Source organism: Micromys minutus (assembly GCF_963924665.1).
Source record: "Micromys minutus genome assembly, chromosome: 24".
NCBI classification, from domain to species: domain Eukaryota; kingdom Metazoa; phylum Chordata; class Mammalia; order Rodentia; family Muridae; genus Micromys; species Micromys minutus.
Genome location: NC_137959.1, coordinates 11297663 through 11316524, shown reverse-complemented (window position 1 = coordinate 11316524; position 18862 = coordinate 11297663). Strand labels below are relative to the sequence as shown.

The 18862-nt window shown below is 46.4% G+C and overlaps 1 protein-coding gene across 4 annotated transcripts in view; it reads left to right on the top strand.

Annotated features, from left to right (window-relative positions):
- The window catches only part of LOC308436050 (ATP-binding cassette sub-family C member 12), a gene marked incomplete at both ends in the record, with an annotated part of 62572 nt that extends 47769 nt beyond the window's left edge, over nucleotides 1-14803 (top strand). The window contains 8 exons of one of the 4 annotated variants that reach the window (XM_080936833.1): nucleotides 3834-3990; nucleotides 7980-8069; nucleotides 10236-10425; nucleotides 10852-11011; nucleotides 12176-12254; nucleotides 13048-13161; nucleotides 14458-14622; nucleotides 14717-14803. In XM_080936833.1, the coding sequence (XP_080792959.1) occupies nucleotides 3834-3990; nucleotides 7980-8069; nucleotides 10236-10425; nucleotides 10852-11011; nucleotides 12176-12254; nucleotides 13048-13161; nucleotides 14458-14622; nucleotides 14717-14803 (1042 nt within the window). Of the gene's footprint in view, nucleotides 1-3803; nucleotides 3991-7979; nucleotides 8070-10235; nucleotides 10426-10851; nucleotides 11012-12175; nucleotides 12255-13047; nucleotides 13162-14457; nucleotides 14623-14698 lie in introns of those variants that run through there. The other 3 variants (XM_080936832.1, XM_080936831.1, XM_080936834.1) reach the window with 3 other exon arrangements.
- Nucleotides 14804-18862: the final 4059 nt, after the last annotated feature.

Genomic DNA, 18862 nt, shown 5'->3' with positions numbered 1-18862 from the left:
CCTCTTCTGGTGTGTCTGAAGAATACATGAAACAAATAATTAAAAAAAAAAAGAAAAACATATTTAGAAAAAAAAAGTAATCAGCTGGGCAATGGTGGCTCAGACCTATAATCCCAGCTCTCCCAGAGGCAGAAGCAGTCAGATCTCTGAGATTGAGGCCAGCCTAGTCTACAGAGTGAGTTATTGCTACACAAAGAAACCCTATCTCACCTTTCCCCACAAAAAGAGTCCTGAAAACATAGATGAATGAATCCCAGTACTAGTTAGTAGAGGAAAAAAAAATCCAAACAACTAGAAAAAAATGGCCTCAAAAATCAGAGGAATTGCTAAACATCTGTTGATAATATAATCTTCAATGCAAATGGCCTCAACTTGTGAATTAAAATATTCAGAATGACTGACTGGATTTTTAAAAAATTAGAATCAAATGGGAGCAGCAGCACCAGCGCTATCCTAGTATTTATTTGGGAGGCAGAGGAAGGAGAAGCAGAAGTTCAAGGTCACCCTGGGTTAACCTCGGCTACTTGCGACCCTATCTCAAAGTAACAACAAGAAGTAAAATCGTCACTGCCACCACCACCCCATCCCTGAGAAAATTAGACTTAGCTATTTGCTGTCACCAAGAAACACACCTCACCATTAAGGACACCTCATGCTGAAGTTTGAGGGGTGGAACCCAGTCTAAGTGAATGAAAGTAGGAAAGAAGCTGGCGTAGTTACTCTCATATCTGTTGAAGAAGTGGATATTAGCCAAAGATAATGCCAAAGCCACATATGAAAAAGGACCTATGTCTCAAGAGGACATGGCAATTACAAGGGTAAGCTGTGAGGGTTAGCATTGATCGCCGGATGTGGTTCGTATTACCAATCGGATGCAGAGGCACTTTCCCCAACCTAGGTTCCTCTTCCCAGATGACTCTAGTTTGTGTCAGATTGGCAAACGACAACGAAACCAAACCAAAAAAACCAACCAAACGAAAGAAGCAAAATAAAGACCAATCAACAAGGACAGGGGCCATTGTGATCACCCTGACTGCAGTTTTTCCGGTCTTGGGAACAAATACACGGTGAGAATGTGGAGGAGTTTGGTCCAAACACAATACATGTATATTCTCTCTCAAGTCACAAGTTAATGCGTGTCCACGACACAGGGGACAGGGTTCTTTTCACATCTGGAGTTAGAGCTACTCTGCTTTTCCTTCTCAAAGGCCTTGGGAAGGGAAAGTGAAAGACCCCCATGGAAACTCTTCATGGCTCACCCCAGCAAGGAGACACAGGCTTTCTGCAAACCCAATGGCAGGATTTCAGCTGCACAGGTTTACCTAACTGCACAGGGCCCTGGGGACTGCAGTCCCTCTGTGTCAATGGGGGAGTGATAGGGAATCTGAAAACCCTTCAGTCTCTCCACCACACTGATGCTTCCCTTCCTTGGAAAGACAATCGATGTTGGGCAAGGTGGCTCTGTCCTGTAATCACAATACGTTTGAGGCCGAGGCAGCGGGATTCTAAATTTTGAGGCTTGCCTTGGCTTCATAACAATACCCTGTCTCCCAAGAAAAGAGGATAAGGCAGAGGAGGAGGAGGTAAAGGAAGAAGAGGAGAGGAGGAGGAAGAGGTGAGTGTGTCGAGGAGGGGCTAATGATGTACACTTAACAGTTTCATCTCAACTGAGACCTCAGTGTCTCCTCACGGAGGGCCCCTCAGACAAAGACCTTTACTGAGGACTTTGCATCTTGACTTTAGTCAGCAGTTAGTCCTGTTATTCATTTGTTTGATTCTTTTTCTTTTCCTTTCTTTTCCTTTCCTTTGCCTTTCTTTTTTCTCTTTCCTTCCTTTCCCTCCTTCCCTTTCTTCCTTTTTTATTTTTATTGTGAAGTAGAGACAGGATTTTTTCTCTGTGTAACTTTGGCTGTCCTGGAGCTCACTCTTATAGAACAAACTGGCTTCAAATTCAGAGATCTATTGGCCGCTGCCTTCTGAGTGCTGGGATTACAGGTGTGTGCACCACCGCCGCTGGTCTATTCGTTCCCTGATGCTATCGGTCTAGAGTCCTGCATCATAAATACACTGGAGTACATTCTGGAATATAAAGAATGTCCATCGAGTCATTCAACTCTTTGCCCTCTGACAAACAAAACTTGTTTCCTCATAGTTTCTCCTCCGGGAAGAGCCACCCATAGACAGCCTCACGGTGACTGACAGGCTCGCCCTTCCTGTAGTGCTTGCCTTTGAGAGAACTCCGGCATCTGATGTACTGTACTTTTCCACCATGTTAATAGAAAGATCATGCTATCTGGGAAAGCATGCTGACCGAGCCCTGGTGCAAACAAAACCAAACAAAACCCAAACAGTAATCAGAATGGAAACAGGAGCCGTGTGTCTTCTTAGGGATTTACACTCGGAAAAGCGTTTCCCTTTCTTCCCAAAATTCCCACCAATCGTCCCTGGGTCAAGGGATGAGATGTCTCTCATAGCTCACCTAAATTTTCAGTCTGATAATTTCTGCCTGGAGGATCCGCACGGCAGGTAGGCTGTGCTCTGCGCGCACGCCTGTGTGTGTGTGTGGGCGCATGCGTGCTAGCGAGTGATGGGAATTAAATGTGTTTGTAGTTGGGAGGTGTTCTGTTTTTGCTTTTAAACACCTTCTTTTCTTTGAGCCCCGTTCTCTGAAGCTCCCACAAAGGGAACTAAGGAAAGCACCAGGAAGGAGCATTGCCACACTCCATTCTCCCCTCCTGCCGCTCTTCCCCGTTGACCCAGCTCCCCATACAGATGCAGTGTGTCCCGGTGAAGGCCCGCCCCAACACAACCCAGTGCCAGCTCTGCCTGGCATTGCTGTTCGCGGTGTATTTTCTCAACGTCCTGGTGCACTCTGCTGGGCAGCACCCCACTGCACTTTTCATGGCTGTGGCAGCATCTTTGCACCCTGTCTCAGAGGCAGCGCGAATGCCGTGCTCTCTCTGTACATTCAGCTCAACCGGAGGGACTGTCAGGACGCACCCTGCTCGTGTCCGGGGAACGAATGGGAACGGGTGCCTCGGGGTCGGGTCTTGCTTTGGATCCACTGGCTATGGCATTTTTTCCCCCTGTCATTCTGTCCCATGCAAATCCCGGGGATCCAGTGGACACGAAACAGGGACACAAGATATTAGTTTCCTGTCTTTGAAGAGATCTACCTCCCCCTGCCCCCACACAAACACACAGCACTTTTTAAGCGGTGATTGGTTGGATTTGAAATGGCATCTTGCCATGTAGTCCAGGCTAGCCTTGGGCTTCTGATCCTTCTGCCTTACCCTCCCGTGTGTGTGTGTGTGTGTGTGTGTGTGTGTGTGTGTGTGTGTGTGTGTGTGTGTGTGTGTATCTGCCAGGCTCAAATGATGACATTGACCTTGGCGAGGGGAGATTGTGGAAGGGACGTGAAAGCCCTCCCTCGCTAATCTACCACCATCACCATTGGCTACCCCTGCCTTTAGGATCAGAGGAGCCATTTATAGATTCCTCAAGGCTGGTGAAGCTATAAGGTGGGGTTTTCTGGCGTTTTGGTCTTAGCTGTGGGCTCTGGGAGAGAGAGAGAGGGCCCACTCAGCATCCTTGTCGACCGACACATGAAATTTCTCTGAATGTGTGCGAATCATAGATGCCCGTAGCAGCCGCAGGGGCTCGGTACACATGCTCAGTTTTGCAGCAGTCACCTTGTGGGAAGGAGCTCAACGCGCCTTGCGTTGGTTCTGTTAGTAGCGCCAACCTCCTGTCAAACGTTGCAGAAACCCGAGCTCTTACTTCCTCTGATTTTTCGACCTTAGGTTTAAGACGCTCAATGATGAAAACTCCAGCCACCTCCTGTACTTCAACTGCGCGCTCAGGTGGTTTGCCCTCAGGATGGATATCCTCATGAACATTGTCACCTTTGTTGTGGCCTTGCTGGTGACCCTGAGTTTCTCTTCAATCAGCGCTTCATCCAAAGGCTTGTCACTGTCTTACATCATCCAGGTAACCGCTGGTGCATGGCTGAGCTTGGCCTCTGGCGTATTAGGAATATTTTTAGATGGGTGTAACAGGAGACTCAGAGAAGGGTTAAGGAAAACACAGCTTTGACCATACGCATGCTTACTGCCTTGAGTTGTAGGCTGGGCATCCAGGAACTCGTTGCTGGTTTGGTGGGAGAAGAATGATTCATTTGGGACAAGGTGTGGAACCCCAGTCTTCCTCCCCCCCCCCCCCATCACAGCTGCTCCCAGTATAGTGGGACTAGGAGAGACAAATATAGCTTCTGACTGGCTCTTGGCTGCTTGGGTCTTAATAATAGTAATGCAAGAGGCAAGGACACAGCATTCCCCTGGCCTTCAGGAACAATAAAGGACTCCCTTCACTGTTCTTCATGTATGGCTGTTTGCTTGCATGTATGTTTGTGGACCTCATTCGATGCAGTATCTGAAAAGGCCAGCAGAGGGCATTAGAGCTCCAGAATCAGAGTTAACAGGTGACTGTGAATCAAACCCAGGTCCTCTGGGAGAGCAGCCAGAGCTCAAAACTGCTGAGCCGTCTCCTGGGCCCCAGTCTTCTCCTTTTGTTTCCTCATTTGGGCCTTTCCTTCCGCTTTGTCTTTGAATTTCCCTCAGCTTTGTGACTCAGCCATTCTTTTGAATTTTCAGTGTGGCAACTGAGTACTCATGTATCGAGTTTTCACATGCTCTCATAAAGTCTATAAAGACTCTGTAAAATGGCTGAAATATGTTCTTATTTTTCTAGGAATATTAATACTAATTATCAGATACCAGACCCCCCCAAAACAAACAAACAAACAAAAAAATCCCACCACAACCAAAACCCTTTTCTCTCTTCTTTATTTTGCTATCTATTTTCTCCAGGATCAGTTTTTCCTCTTGTTTGTCCAGTTCTTGCTCTTTCTCGCTCTTGGCTCTTTTATCTCTCAGCTCATTTCTATTTATGGATTGGAGATGGTTTGGCTTTTCATGGTGTGGCTTTGTGGTGCCCCTTCTGGAATATTCTCTAACTCTGCAGGTGCTGGGGGATGAAAATTTTTTTTATTCATTTATTTAGATACAATTGCTTCCCTTTTCCAAAGTAGGAATGAGGCCATAGGCACCAAACACTAGAACTAAAGTGTGTTTTTCCTTAGAACCCCACATATATTCTTCAGGTTGTTAGCTCTTGTGCACACACTTAGGGGAACCACATATATTTGAGGTTGGAAGGCAGATGAGGAAAGGCATAGATGGGTCCACAGAAGCAGCTGTTTGTAGACAGAGCAGCACCAGCCTACCATCCTGCTTCTTTGTGGCCCCTTCTCACACTTGGTGCCTTTTGCTTCCATCTTAGCAAAGGCTCTCATCTGATGCTCTGGCAGAAATGCGCGACTTTTACGCGCATTGGGATCTCCCTCATCTACTGGATGTGGAAGGTCTCCTTGTTAAACACCCACAGTATCATTTTAATAGTGTGTTTGGGCGGAGGCTCTAGAGAGTATACAAACTGACAACATGACCACCCCATGGTACGGTTAAGGGGAAGGTTTTTATTGCAGATATGACAGACAAGAGCTGGAAGAAGTTAAGGGGAGGAGAGGATGTGGGAGGGGCTAGGGCTTACTTTGAAATGTGCAACAGGAACATGTGATTCTGAGGGGGCCTGAATGCCACCATGGGCTTTGGTATGCCAATAGTTACCACAGGTATCCACGTGTCTCTTCTACCAGAGGTGAGGGAAATGACCCCTTTTGATAGATGTGCAACCAGCTTCACAGGTTCCCCAGGAGTGCTGGCTTTTATGGGACAACCAGAAACCCTCCTACTGTGCCGGTTGAGATAGTTTCTGTATATTTGGACTGACTTTTGGGGTCTGGGAAACTGGGACTCCTCTGAACCTATCAGAGACACCGTCAGATTCCCCCATTGGTAGTGGATGCCTTCGTTGTTGCTTCTAAATTATCAAACAGATGAAAGATTTGCCTTAATTACTGGAAAATCAGCTTGCCTCAACTAAGGGCACACTTTTGGACAATACTATTGACTTTCCAGGAGAAGGTTGCCAAACACCCCTGCAGGGCCAGAGAAGAATTTGCATGCCCTGAGGTGCGTTAATATTTGCTCTCTGGCTGGCTGTGGGCCCTTTTGACATCAGTCCTGTCCAGAGAACACAGAAACACCGTGGCAAAGCTTCACTTGAGAATAGAGGAAACCCCTCTAGAGGGATGAGAAATTGCTGTGCAACATCAGCAGCTTGTCTCTGGTGCAGTAGTAAACTCAAGCTTACTTGGATCTGCATTTGAGCCAAGGTGGGAGTTCTAGACCTAAGTGGAGTGCTAGGCACGTAGGAGCTGATTATCTCACCTTTAGCAGAATGTATCTGTGCCCTTCTTGGAAGCACTGAACAGTTCCATTCTGACCAGCTGTCATGAGGCAGGGGTTGTGCTTTTTTGCCATCTGGGTGCTTTCTGCCCACCAGGCCTTAGGTTCTAGCACACAGCTGGAAGAACATCTTGTTCTGAGGGAGGGGGTGGGGGAAAATCACCCAGGTACCTATTGCTCCAGAAGAAATAGGAAGACCTAGACCTATGCTAACTAAGCAGGGAAGGTGGTAAGGGGCCGCGGAGAGCTCTCCAAGGTCCTGGATGGGCCCCACCCCCATCTTACTCCTCCCACCCCTGTTCTGGCCGCACTTTCTTAGGTTCTTTTCTGTGTAAGCATGATGCCGTTTCACACTCAAGTCTCAAGCATCTGTAGATTTGGGTATCAGGAAGAGGATGGTGGCTGCGCCAGGTGTCACGGATCCCAGTCCCTAAAATGCCAAGGGACAACTGTGAAGCTCTCGGTCTCAGTGGCCAGCCATGGTGCACCTGAATAGTCTTGCAGAAGTCCCCACCTAGACTGGCCTCAGCGGTTTACAGTGCTGAACTCTCAGAAGCACACCCCAGTAGCCTTCTCTTCCCCACTTTCTCCTACCTGCTCCCGTACTCTGTGGTCTAACAGTCTGTAGCCATTTTCTGCTCATCTACTGGGACAAACCCCATGAATTTGGTGACTGACAAAAGGGACGCATTCTCTCACAGTGTTGGAGGTGGAGAGTGTTTGTTCTCAAGGTTGCTTTTCTACTTAGGGCTCCACGGAACAATCACACATTTTGATCAGCTCTCAGAGGTTCGGGACATTTCTAGAGGTTGGAATGGCACTGGTCTAATTGTGCTTCTGCCTTCTTTCCCCCTTATTTTATGGACCTTTCCCTTGTCTTTCACTGGGGCACTGGTAGGAGCCAACCGGGTTTGCAGGGTGCTTACCATAGCTGCAAAGGAGCTCTCTGGGGTCCTGGAGGCGCCCCCTTGCCCACCCAAACGGGCTAACATCCTTGGGCTCAAGAGATGTTGGGTACAGACATGTCCTTTGCAGTGGGAGAGGAGGCATACTGCCACCTGCCCACTTGCTGACTTATACTCAGATCTTGGAGTTAGATTCTGTGAGATCGTGGCCTAAAGAGGGTCCCCTTGGCAAACCATTTTCCCGGTCTGTACCTACATCCAGATCAGGTGCGTGCAATGGTTCTCTGGATTCTGCTGGAGGTTTTCAGTCTCCATTCTGTCCCGGATGTGGTGGGTTAAGGTGCAGGAGCAGGGTTCAGGAACCCACCAGGCGGCAGCAAGGAGCAAAGCCCTTGAAATTGGGCTCTCAGCAGGCATCTCCTCTCCCTGGCAGTTGGGACTGGCTCACAGGAGTGATCAAGGTGGTGGGATGATTCTCACCATCTGGAGTGAGAGAGAAAATGTAAATACCATTTGTTTTTAAATACAAAGGAAGTGTTTAAACCCAAAACATCCCAACAGGAACTGTGGCCTTCTGTGTGCTCGGCTGGGAGTGCCAGCCTCTTTCCCACATTGCCTGAGCCCAGCAGTAATTTGAAGTGGAAGACAGCAGGGGCCAAGGAGGAAAAGGGACCCCAATAGCTAGCTACCTGTTTATTCCCAACAGCTCAGTGGACTGATTCAAGTGTGTGTGCGAACAGGAACAGAGACCCAAGCCAAGTTCACCTCTGCAGAGCTCCTGAGGGAGTACATTTCGGTAAGGAATGAGGGAACAGTGGGAAACTGGCATGTCTTGATAGTTCTCTAAAAATTTATCTAAATTCAGTGCTTGTGCGAGTGTCTGAGTGTGAGTGTGTGTGTGTGTGAGTGTGTGTGTGTGAGTGTGTGTGTGCTGAGAATCAAACTCTGGTCCTCTAGAAAAGCAGTGCACTCTCCTGACCACTGAGCTATTCCTTCAGCTCCTACTTTGCACTTTTCCTCTTTTTTTCAGTTTGCGATGAGATTCTTTTAGTAACTGGACCCTGATCTACCACCCGCCCACTGAAAATCTGAATCTATAATCCAAGCCCAAGTTCTGAAAATTAATATTTGATTAAAGTTAAAAATAGTGAAAGAAGGTCACTCCACCCTTCCTCATGGGCACTTTCTGGCACAGTGCTGGAATGCAATCGTTTTGAGAAAAGAAGTCTACCTGAACACAGCAGCCACCGTTGTGGGCCTTTGGGCAGTGTTGATGCAACGCCCTAAAACATTTAGAGTTCAACACATATAGTTTTTCTTTGAACATGTCTCCATGATCTGCTTAATGCACAGACTTTCCTGGTGTGCATACGTCTCACTGTGAAGGCAAAGGGGCTTGAAATCCCCATGACCATTTCCTATATGAGCAGAAAAGTGTTTGAATTAAAATCACATTTAAACTAGTTATTCAAGTATACATTTTAAATTAAATCTCAGGCACTAATTCACAAACACTACAAACATTTAGGGCATAAAATAAGCAGATTCTTCAAACTTAAAGACATGGCTAGTGAGATTTGGTTTCTTTAAAAAATATGTTTTATTTTTTATTTTATGTATGTGAGTACACTGTAGCTGTCTTCAGAAAACCAGCAGAGGGCAGCAGATCACAGATCTCACTGTGGGTGGTTGTGAGCTACAATGTGGTTGCTGGGAATTGAACTCAGGACCTCTGGAAGAGGAGTCAGTGCTCTTAACCGCTGAGCCACCTCTCCAGCTCATTATGTTTACTTTAGTAAATTCCAAATCTTTTAAGGGTTACAATTCTCCCTTAAGAAGGCAAATCTTTTCTCAGCTAATTGAGGTTACTTATTAACTACAGCCTTGGGTTGGCCAGGTGCCCCGTGGAGCACTGGGGACTCCTTGTTGTTGAGAGAGTCATCAGAACATGAAATGAAGGGCTGGTCTCCTAACAGAGCCCACTTTGTATTCATTAGATTGTGGGGTTTTAGCAATGCTTATGAAGAGGAAGAAGTTCATTTTTTTATGTCTAAAGATCTTTGAACTTGGCATTCTGCATTCTTTGCCATCTTCCTGTTCTTAGCACCACAATGGCTTTTGTAGACACTGAGATTAGACTGAATTCTGTACGTCTCAGTGTTCGCCTGGACTTGTCCTACATTTTCACGGTCACTGTGCTGATAACCAACCCGGGTCCACAAGGCCCAGTGCAAGCCGTCTGGCATTCCCCACATTATTCATCCTTCATTAGGGTCCAGGTCTACATGACTTTTCTTTTTATTCCTGGGGTCAGTCAAGGTTGTGGTGGCTTCCGGGCCTTTGCAATTTCATCTCTCCTGTCTGGAAGGTTCTGGACAGAAATCCTGGTAGCTGTTCTCTCTTCTGTATTCCAGGCCTCAGTTCCAGGATCATACCCTCAGAGATGCCTTCTTCAGCCCTTAAATAATTTCATTTTACTTGCTGCCACCTGCCCTATAAGTCACCTTTTGTGTTTTATTACAATACTTCCCCTGTTGTTGTTTTGGTTTTGGTTTTGATTTTTGAGAAAGGGTTTCTCTCTGTAGCTCTGGCTGTCCTAGAACTCACTTTGTAGAGTTGGCTGACCTCAGACTCAGAGTGTACCACCCTGCCTAGGCCACAACACTCTCTTGTATTACCTGATGTGCTCCCATTGAGATGTGACCTTTTTTTTTTTTTTTTTTTGGTGAGGAGTATCTCATGTACCCTCTGTTGTCCTGTAACTCAATCCTCCTGCATCAGCTTCCTGGATGTTATCATTACGAGCGTTTAGCACCACGCTGAGCAGAAGCCCTGTTTCTTGAGTACAGGGTTCTCATTTACCGCCACAGGCAGCAGTGCTGACGGCTGTGGAATTAGTGAGTTAAGCCAGTGGAAACAAGTGTCTGTCAAGGTGGTCAGTGGTTCTAATTCTGCTTTTCAGACCTGTGTTCCTGAACACACTCACACCTACAAAGTGGGGACCTGTCCCAAGGACTGGCCCAGCCGTGGGGAGATAACGTTCAAGGATTATCGGATGAGATACAGAGACAACACCCCTCTCGTTCTTGACGGGCTGAACTTGAACATCCAAAGTGGGCAGACAGTTGGGATTGTGGGAAGAACAGGCTCTGGTGAGGACAGATACTTCATTTGTGTCTTTGTTTGGATTTGCTCTCCATGTGCCACTTAAGCCATTTCAGAGCAACTCGAATGAGTGCTGGACTGCTATTTCCCCCACAAATCTTTTTACTGTAAATTAGGGTTTCAGGCTGAACGGGTGTGGAGAGTCGGAAGCAAATACACAGTAGTTTTTAGATTAATTAAATGAGAATAATTCTGGAGGAATGGGGCCCAGAAGATGAGTTGTGTGCTAGAGGGACCGGCAGGTTAATAGTGTTAGGGCAGCCTTGTCCCCCAGCATAAGCAATGTCTACTTTGCAGCGTCATCCACATAGAGCCAGTTTCATTGTATTAAAAATCCCCTTAATTAAATGCCTAGATGTGATGGAGGCTAAAGCTGGTCTTGGATCCATTGTTCCTGCTCTTATTGTCCCCAGGAAAATCATCACTGGGCATGGCCCTGTTCCGCCTGGTGGAACCAGCCTCCGGTACCATCTTGATTGACGAGGTGGATATCTGCACCGTGGGTCTGGAAGACCTCCGAACCAAGCTGACCATGATCCCCCAGGATCCTGTCCTGTTTGTAGGTACAGTAAGGTAGCTGTTGTCAATCATTGCACATCCCTGTTTGGAGACGGTGACACTGAGCCAAACAGTAGTTGAGAAATTGCTGGGCCATGGTTGTTCTTGGCAGTCTTAAGCTCAGGGAACTGGGATGCTGGTGTCTGGATTTCAGCAAAGCTTTAGAAGGAGCTGGGGAACAGTGTCCTGAGCCTTGCTGGCATTTCAGAAGCTATATTATTAAAACATTATATCATTATTAATATAACATCATCACTATATCATTACATTATTAGCACCAACACATAATTAGTAGTGATATTAATTGCTTTAATAATGTTTGTAATACCAGTATTTGTAATTTTATTACACATAGAGTGAGCAGATAGCACAGTTGGCCCAAGCAGCTCTATTTTATGCCTGTGTTCCAGCATCACACCAGGCTTAGCAGTGAGCACTCTGAAAAGTGCCCCAGCGTGCACAGTGGACTAAGTGGCTCCCTGGCCTGTGTGTGCAGCAGGCTTTCGGCAAGTGCATTAATTCATTCCCACTACAGAACAGAATCTGATCAAGTATAAGAAGATGAAGGTTGTGACTTACACAGTCTCAAGTTCTGGTGTCTAAGCACAGGGGAATCCGAGTGTCTGAACTGTCTAGGGAAACGGAAAAGTCCTCTCATTGGGCAGTGGATATAGTAGGGAGACGGTACCTACTCAAAGCTGATCACATGAGGGATGCATCCCAAAACATTCAATTCACATCCCTCAGTGGGGCCTGGAATCTGGAGCCCTGCTTCTTAATGCTGAGGCTGAAAGGCATGCTGGGCCAAATTTCTTCCTTTTGTCCTTTCTTTGCCAAGAACTGCTTTGCTCTACACTGATGCAGCAGACCATGGTGTGGCTGTGTTTGCTCTGCTGCCTGCTGGGGTTCCTCACTCCTGCCTGCCTCCAAGGTCTTTGCTCCACCACAGAGTTGTGTGTGGGTCCTTGGTCTTGGGGTCTGGCCTGAATAGGCTCTTTCCACCCCTCCTCTTCTTGTCTCCCAACATGCTATGGGGAAGAGAATGTGTTCTTACCTTTTACAGCATCTGAGAGCCACTATGGGCTTCCAGATATCCTGTCTGCTTCTCATCCTCTCTTTTTCTTCTCTTCACTGCATCATCCTTGAGGATCCAACGTGCTTTCCTTTGATTCATTTCAGGTTCAACTTGGATCCCTTGGGGAGTCATACCGACGAGATGCTCTGGCATGTTTTGGAGAGAACATTCATGAGAGACACAGTAGGTCTCTGGGGCTGTTCAGCATGAGTCCGTTCCCAACACCACTGTTCCAGATACCTGTCCCCAGGGCCAGCACCTGGCCAGGTTTATTTGCATGAGTGACATACATCAGTGAATTTCAATTCTTCCCTGTTCCTGATTGTCAAAACTAAAGCTCAAAAGAAGTAATGTGTCCATGCCAGTGAGTAGCGGGATGGAGATTCGAACCCAGGTCTGTCCCTGTCCAAAGTGATGGACAGTGGATGACTTGGTCTGTGCCCTCACTGGCTTTATCAGAGCAGATGAGCTGAAGAGTGATAAATATAGCTTGTTCTGGGATTGTTGCAAGTGTGGCTGGTTTGAGTTCTGGGACATAAGAGCTTGTCCAGTTAAGCACTGAGGTCAGTGTCCCCAAGGTGCCAAGGCAAACATCTCCCAGAGCTACTTTGGTCAGTTGTTGAAGATAGACAGACTTTGTCTCAGCCTTCCCGAAAATTCTTCCATTTCCTTTGTGCTTTATTCATGAAGACTTGCAACCCCACAGGCCATTTCCATTTGCCTAAATGTTCCCTAGAAGTATACGGGTGATTTGTCCTTCTCCGTGAGTCACAGTGGCTTTACATTACTAACATTTCGCTCGCCTTCTCTGCTGCTTGTTTGCCGAATTGAAGTGACTGCCATTTTGTACTTTCTTTCCCATTGTAAAATAAAGCAAGCTGATGAATGCAAGGGGTGGGTGGGGGCGATCGATAAGACAGTATAGGATGAGTTTATAGATCACCAAGATAAATGCATCATTTTCTGTGTTTTACAGATAATGAAACTCCCAGAGAAATTACAGGCAGAAGTCACAGAAAACGGGGAAAACTTCTCAGTAGGGGAGCGCCAGCTGCTTTGTATGGCCCGGGCACTTCTTCGTAATTCAAAAGTAAGGAAACAGCTTGGAAAATGGATTGGTCAAATTTTGGATATTCCCTGCAGTGCGGCTCAATCCAGGAGGCAGAGACACAAGTTTGTCTTTTTCGGCAAAGGCAGAACATTGCAGTAATTTAAAAGCCGATCACTTTCTCGTAAGACAAAGTTGTGAGGGGTAAAAATGGAAAAATAACAGCCATTTCCTGGAGCAGCGCCTTCCTTATCTGGGCTTCGCCGTGGCAGGTCCCAGTTACGTATTCTTTCTACTCCTAGGAGACTTGAGTTTGAAAAATTTGCTCTCAGCTGTTTCTCTTTGTCCCTGGATAATTATGAATCCTCAGGCACAGTACCTAGAACATCCAAGAAAGCCACCAGAATTCTAGGATATAAGATTTGAAATTTTTATATATACTTTTCCAAGTGACTTAACCATCCTTACTTAAAGATTCTGAGGAAGAAAAAAATTCCAGCCCCAACCTATAACAAATCTCACTTTCTGGGGGCTGGAGAGAGGGTCAGTGGCTGAGGATGTTTGCTGCCCTTCCAGAGGACCTGGATTTCCAGTGTTCATACCATGTGGCTCATGACAGCCTGTAACTCCAGCCCGGGGTATCTGATGCCCTCTTCTGGACTCTGTCTGCACTTGGGTCTGTGTATGAATGTACGCACACAAAGACACATGCATGTACAACATAGCAACTGAGAGGAAGAAAGAAATCCTCTTAGCTGAGGTTCATAGTGGTGAATGCACTTTGTGGGGTTTAAGAGGTGTCCACAGGAGGAGAGAGGAACCATTTAAGGCCAGTGGTAACACTACTCACTGTGAAGGAGCTCTGTGGCTTTGTGTAAGGCATGGACCCTTCTCATGTGAGGAAATTAGGTAAGTGGGCGAGGTTATGTAAAGCTTGGGGTTGAGGTTAAACCTCCAAACTGTAAAATCCAAATAGCACTTTGGTAAGCAGAAAGATGGTCCCCTTAGCCCCAAAATGGTTTCCTTGTCACGTACCTTAAATTTGTATAAGGACATTAAAAATCTTGAAATAGGAGAATTGTCTTGGATCTGGTAGGTCTAGTGCCTGGCGTGTTCCCACTTGTCTATACAAGAAGCAAGCAGTAGAGTTAAGAGAGCTGCAGATGTGACACAGGGAAGGTCTCTGGCTGGGGAATGCAGGTGGCCTGCAGATGCTGGAATAGGCAGAAGGGGTGCAGCCCTCAGTCTCAACTGCAGGATTCCCAGGTTCTTAGATCCAAGGCTATACATTTTCCTCTTTGCACAGCTTTGGCTTTTACATTGCTTCTTCCTTAACAGATCATTCTCCTTGATGAAGCTACAGCCTCCATGGATTCCAAGACAGACAGCCTTGTTCAGAGCACTATAAAAGAGGCCTTCAAGAGCTGCACAGTGTTGACCATCGCTCATCGACTGAACACGGTTCTCAACTGTGACCTTGTCCTGGTCATGGAAAATGGAAAGGTTGGCGTCCCCTCCTCAATGCCTTCCCCAGTTAGGGCGTCATGGTGTGTCCATTTTCTTTCCCTGAAAACTTCAGTTCTTCTCTGATTTTCAGGTGGTTGAGTTTGACAAGCCTGAAGTCCTTGCTGAGAAGTCTGACTCTGCATTTGCGATGTTACTAGCTGCAGAAGTTGGACTGTAAAGGTTCCATGGTTGATGTGAGAGGAGACGATGGATGTGTGAGAGTAGCAGCCTGAAGGCAACGTCAAGCAGCCCTGGCCATAGCCCCTCCCACCCATGGAGGGCAGGGTGAGCTGGGGCTGAGATGTGTCCCTTGCTCTTCTGGTCACCTCCCTTGGCAGACTCAGGGTTGGTTCTGGACAGGGAAGAGTGCAGAGGAAGCTGGTGGGTTGGAAGCTGCCTCTCACTTCTGAAAACCCCAAGGGTCCCTCATGGTCCTCACCAATGCTGCTTAATGCCCGAGAATGGGAACATTCTAACATTCTGTCCAAAAGCAGTAAAAGCAAACGAGTTGAAAAAACGCCCAAGGCTGGAGATGACAGCATTCCTCGCTTTTGTTACCAGACAAAAGAGAAGGGTTTTCTTTCTGTTTAATTTCGTTCCACTCTTGGCTAACTATGTGGCAAGCAGTAACTGCACAGATCTATAGCATTGGAAGACTGATGATAGTGTTTGGCATGAGATTTTTTTTCCCAAAGAAATCATATTGTATGTTGCAGTTGATCTGTTAAAATAACCAGAAAGCAAAACACTAGGGTTTCTGAATGAATGACATTTTTATATCTTCTTTATCCATCATTAAAATGCAGTAAGAAACCAAGTGACCCTGAATTGTTGCCTTGCAATTATTTTACTGACATTGTCTCTCTTTAAATGATGCCTTCTCGCAGACCTCCCACTGCCCTCTCCCTTGGCTCGGCAATGAATCTATGCAGTTGTTCACCAGCCTCAAGGTCTTCTATGAGGATCGGAGGAAGGACCTAGGCAGTAGTCCCAGTGTGAATACTACTAACTCAGAGTGGCATTTGCCACTCCTTGGATTGAAGGCCCTCTTTATATTTCTGGTGAGAACGACAGGTTCTTGTGATGTTTGCATGAGGTCCCCTGCACTTTTCCAGCCTCAGACCACACCTCAGGTACAGCACGTAGCAGTGTGGTTAACAAAGCTCCTTTTCAACCTTGGCCACACACTACCCTGCATCTAGCACTTAGGAACCTTCAAGAAACACAGTGGGCCTGCTATGTCTGCCATTCAAGTTCACCAGCATGGTAGAAGATTAATCTAGGAATTTCCATCAGACAGTCTGTGATGGTTCTTAATGGTTGTCAACTTGACAGGGCCTAGACTTATCTAGGAGTTAGACTTTGGGAGTGCCTGTGACAGAAACTCTACATCAGGTAGGTGCTGAGGCAGGAAGACCCACTCTAAACACAATGACAACAGTTCATGGGCCTTGGGGGATCTGGTCTGAATAAAAAGGAGAGAGGTAGGTGAGTACCAGCTTCCATCTGAGTCTACTTCCTGACTGAAGACGTGACCAGCTGCCCCACGCCCTTGCTGCTGTGTTTTTCTTACCACGATGAGTGGCATCCCCTAAAATTACAAGCCAAAAATAAATTCTTGATTCTTTAAGTTGCTTTGCTAAGTGTTCTGTTCACAGCAATGAGATAAGGAGCTAATACAGAGAATTTGAAGCTACCGTTTCAGGGATAGTTCTGACCATGTCATTTGCTGGTTTTTGGAACTGGTTTGTAGGAGGGATGTGGAAGAATTTGGAATCTGGAGTTAGAGAGAGCCTGGAATGAAGTAAGCAGAATTTGATGGGACAGCCCAGTGGGGATGTGGAAGACCAGGCTGTCAACACAAAGGAGCACAGTATATGGAAGTTCAGAGAACTGGGCTAGAGGCAAAGACGAATCATGCATTGTATGTGTTCCCTAAGAACTTAGATGAGATTGGATCAGAAAGTAATGGACTGATTTGTTTAATGGAAAGACTCTTAAGAAAGGGTAGCATTCATGCTGTGGCATGGTTACTATTTACTGCCCTTATCTACATCTACAGTGAGAAAGAGAAACAGAAATAGAGCAGAAATACATGAAAAATGTGCAGGTTACCGGAGGGGAAAGGGGTGAGCTCAAACTTGGAGATAAAGCAGCTGAAAGCAGCATTAATTCGTAAAAAACAAAACAAAACAAAACGAAACACTAGTAAAGCAAAATACATGCTCTGCATGGAGAAAAGAAAAGAAAAATTGACAGATGTGAAAACAACATTCATTTGAAAGGAGAGCACATGAATTGAAAAGAATGTTGAAGGGGCTTCCTGCTCAAACAACTGCCTAGGGAAGTATCTCTAGGATCAGCACCAGAGGCCACTGAAACTGTGGCCCAGTGGGGCCAGGCTTCATCTTGAGCTGGCAGCAGAACTTGGCGATGCTGTTTGTTCATCTGGAATGGGTTTTCCATCACAGCTAGAAGTTGGAGAGGAAACACAAGGAGGAACACTGCTCAATCACTTATTCCCTGTCTTGCTTTCTGTAGCTTTTTTCTAGAGCCAGACCGTCTGCTTAGGGAAGGTGCTGTCCATAGTGGGTTGGAGCATCCCACGCCAATCCTCAATCAATGTAAGTCCTCCCAGATCCTGCCTCTAGCTAGTCTGACCAAGGCAGTTTCATAACTGAGGTTTACCCTTTCCAGGTGGCTCTAAGTCATGTTCAGTAGTCAGTGCAACCATTGCATGGTTCAGAGTTAAGAGCTATGTTTAGAATAAAGAGATTGCCTTAAATCTCTAAAGAGTTGGACTTTGAACTTCTTTTTCTTTCTTTCTTTCTTTCTTTTTTTGGTAATTTTCAAAACTTATGGGGATGTTTGAAGTTGAAATGAATGAATTCTGCATAATGAAATGATAGTGAGCCTATTGGGGCCAGGGATCAAAGGAGTATCAGTCGGCAGGATAGATTTGTGATGGTCAATGTCATGTTTGATAGGATCTAGATCATCTAGGAGGCAAACCTCTGGGTGTGACAGGGATTTTCTGGATTGAGTTCATTGAGATGGAAAAATCCTAAATGTAGGGGGCAATGACTCACAGGTTGGGACCCAGAACTGAACCAGAAGGAAACATGCTGTGAGCTGTAGTTCACTATCTCTCTGCTTTCTGGCTTCCCTGACTCTGCTTTCTGAGTCCATGTGTTCTTCACTCTAATGTACTATATATCTTCTTAAGTTACTTCCTGTCTGGGTATTTTGGTCACAATGAGAAGAGTAAATAATACCCAATCTAACAACCACTGTGGCAAAAAGCTGGTGGTTTACCTCCACCCAGCAATTCTGCATCTGATGTCCAGACAGGCCACAGGCTAGACTAGAGGGAAAGCCAGTGCAGTTGGGTCCAGGTAAAGGTCTTAATCAAGCATGTTAAAACCCTTGACAGGCATTTCCATCGAATCCTACCATCAGCAGGTAGGGCACGCTAAAAAGAAGGGGGCTGAAAAAGACACAATTAGGTGATTCCTTTCACAGACAACTTTATGACAACTGTGGCCCTCCTGTAAAGGGACACTAGTTTCACAGGGCTTTGGACAGGCTGCATAGCTTCTTGATGGATACCCAGTAACTTCTTAGACATGATAGTCTGACTGGGCCATTCCTGGTGGCTGTGGGAACCCATGCCAGTCATAACTGGCACGTTATGTGGATGAAGGATGCTTGATTGTTCTCTCCAAGTCAGTCTGACCGTGTGCCTATGACTTCAAGGAAGGCTTTTTTCAAGGTCCAGGGCAGTAGCTCACTTAGACATTGTAAGCAATGACTCATGCCTTGTGGCTCCCGTCTGCCCAAGCTCTTCCTGTTGTGCTGGCAGGAGAGAATACTGATATTGATCCCGATGTTTGCCGAGCCTCTGCAGTGTGCCAGACACCATGACAAGCAGTTTTTTATGAATCATTTCACCTAATCCTTACCTCACCTCGTGAAATGCAAGATGAGGCTTCCCGAGGAGAGGAGTTTAGCTCCAGGCACACAGGAAGGAGAGGGCAGAGGTAGCAATTGAATGCTGGTCAATCTGATTCCAGGGGCTTTGCTCCTGAGCCCTCTTGCCCATTTTCCTGGCCTGCTCTGAGACAGTGACAATTGTCAGGATCACACAAGGTCAGGGGGTAACTTCTGCAAATGTGGTTGTTGGCATATAGAACATGGGATGGTTTCCATGAAAGCCCTTGACCTCCACCACTTACTT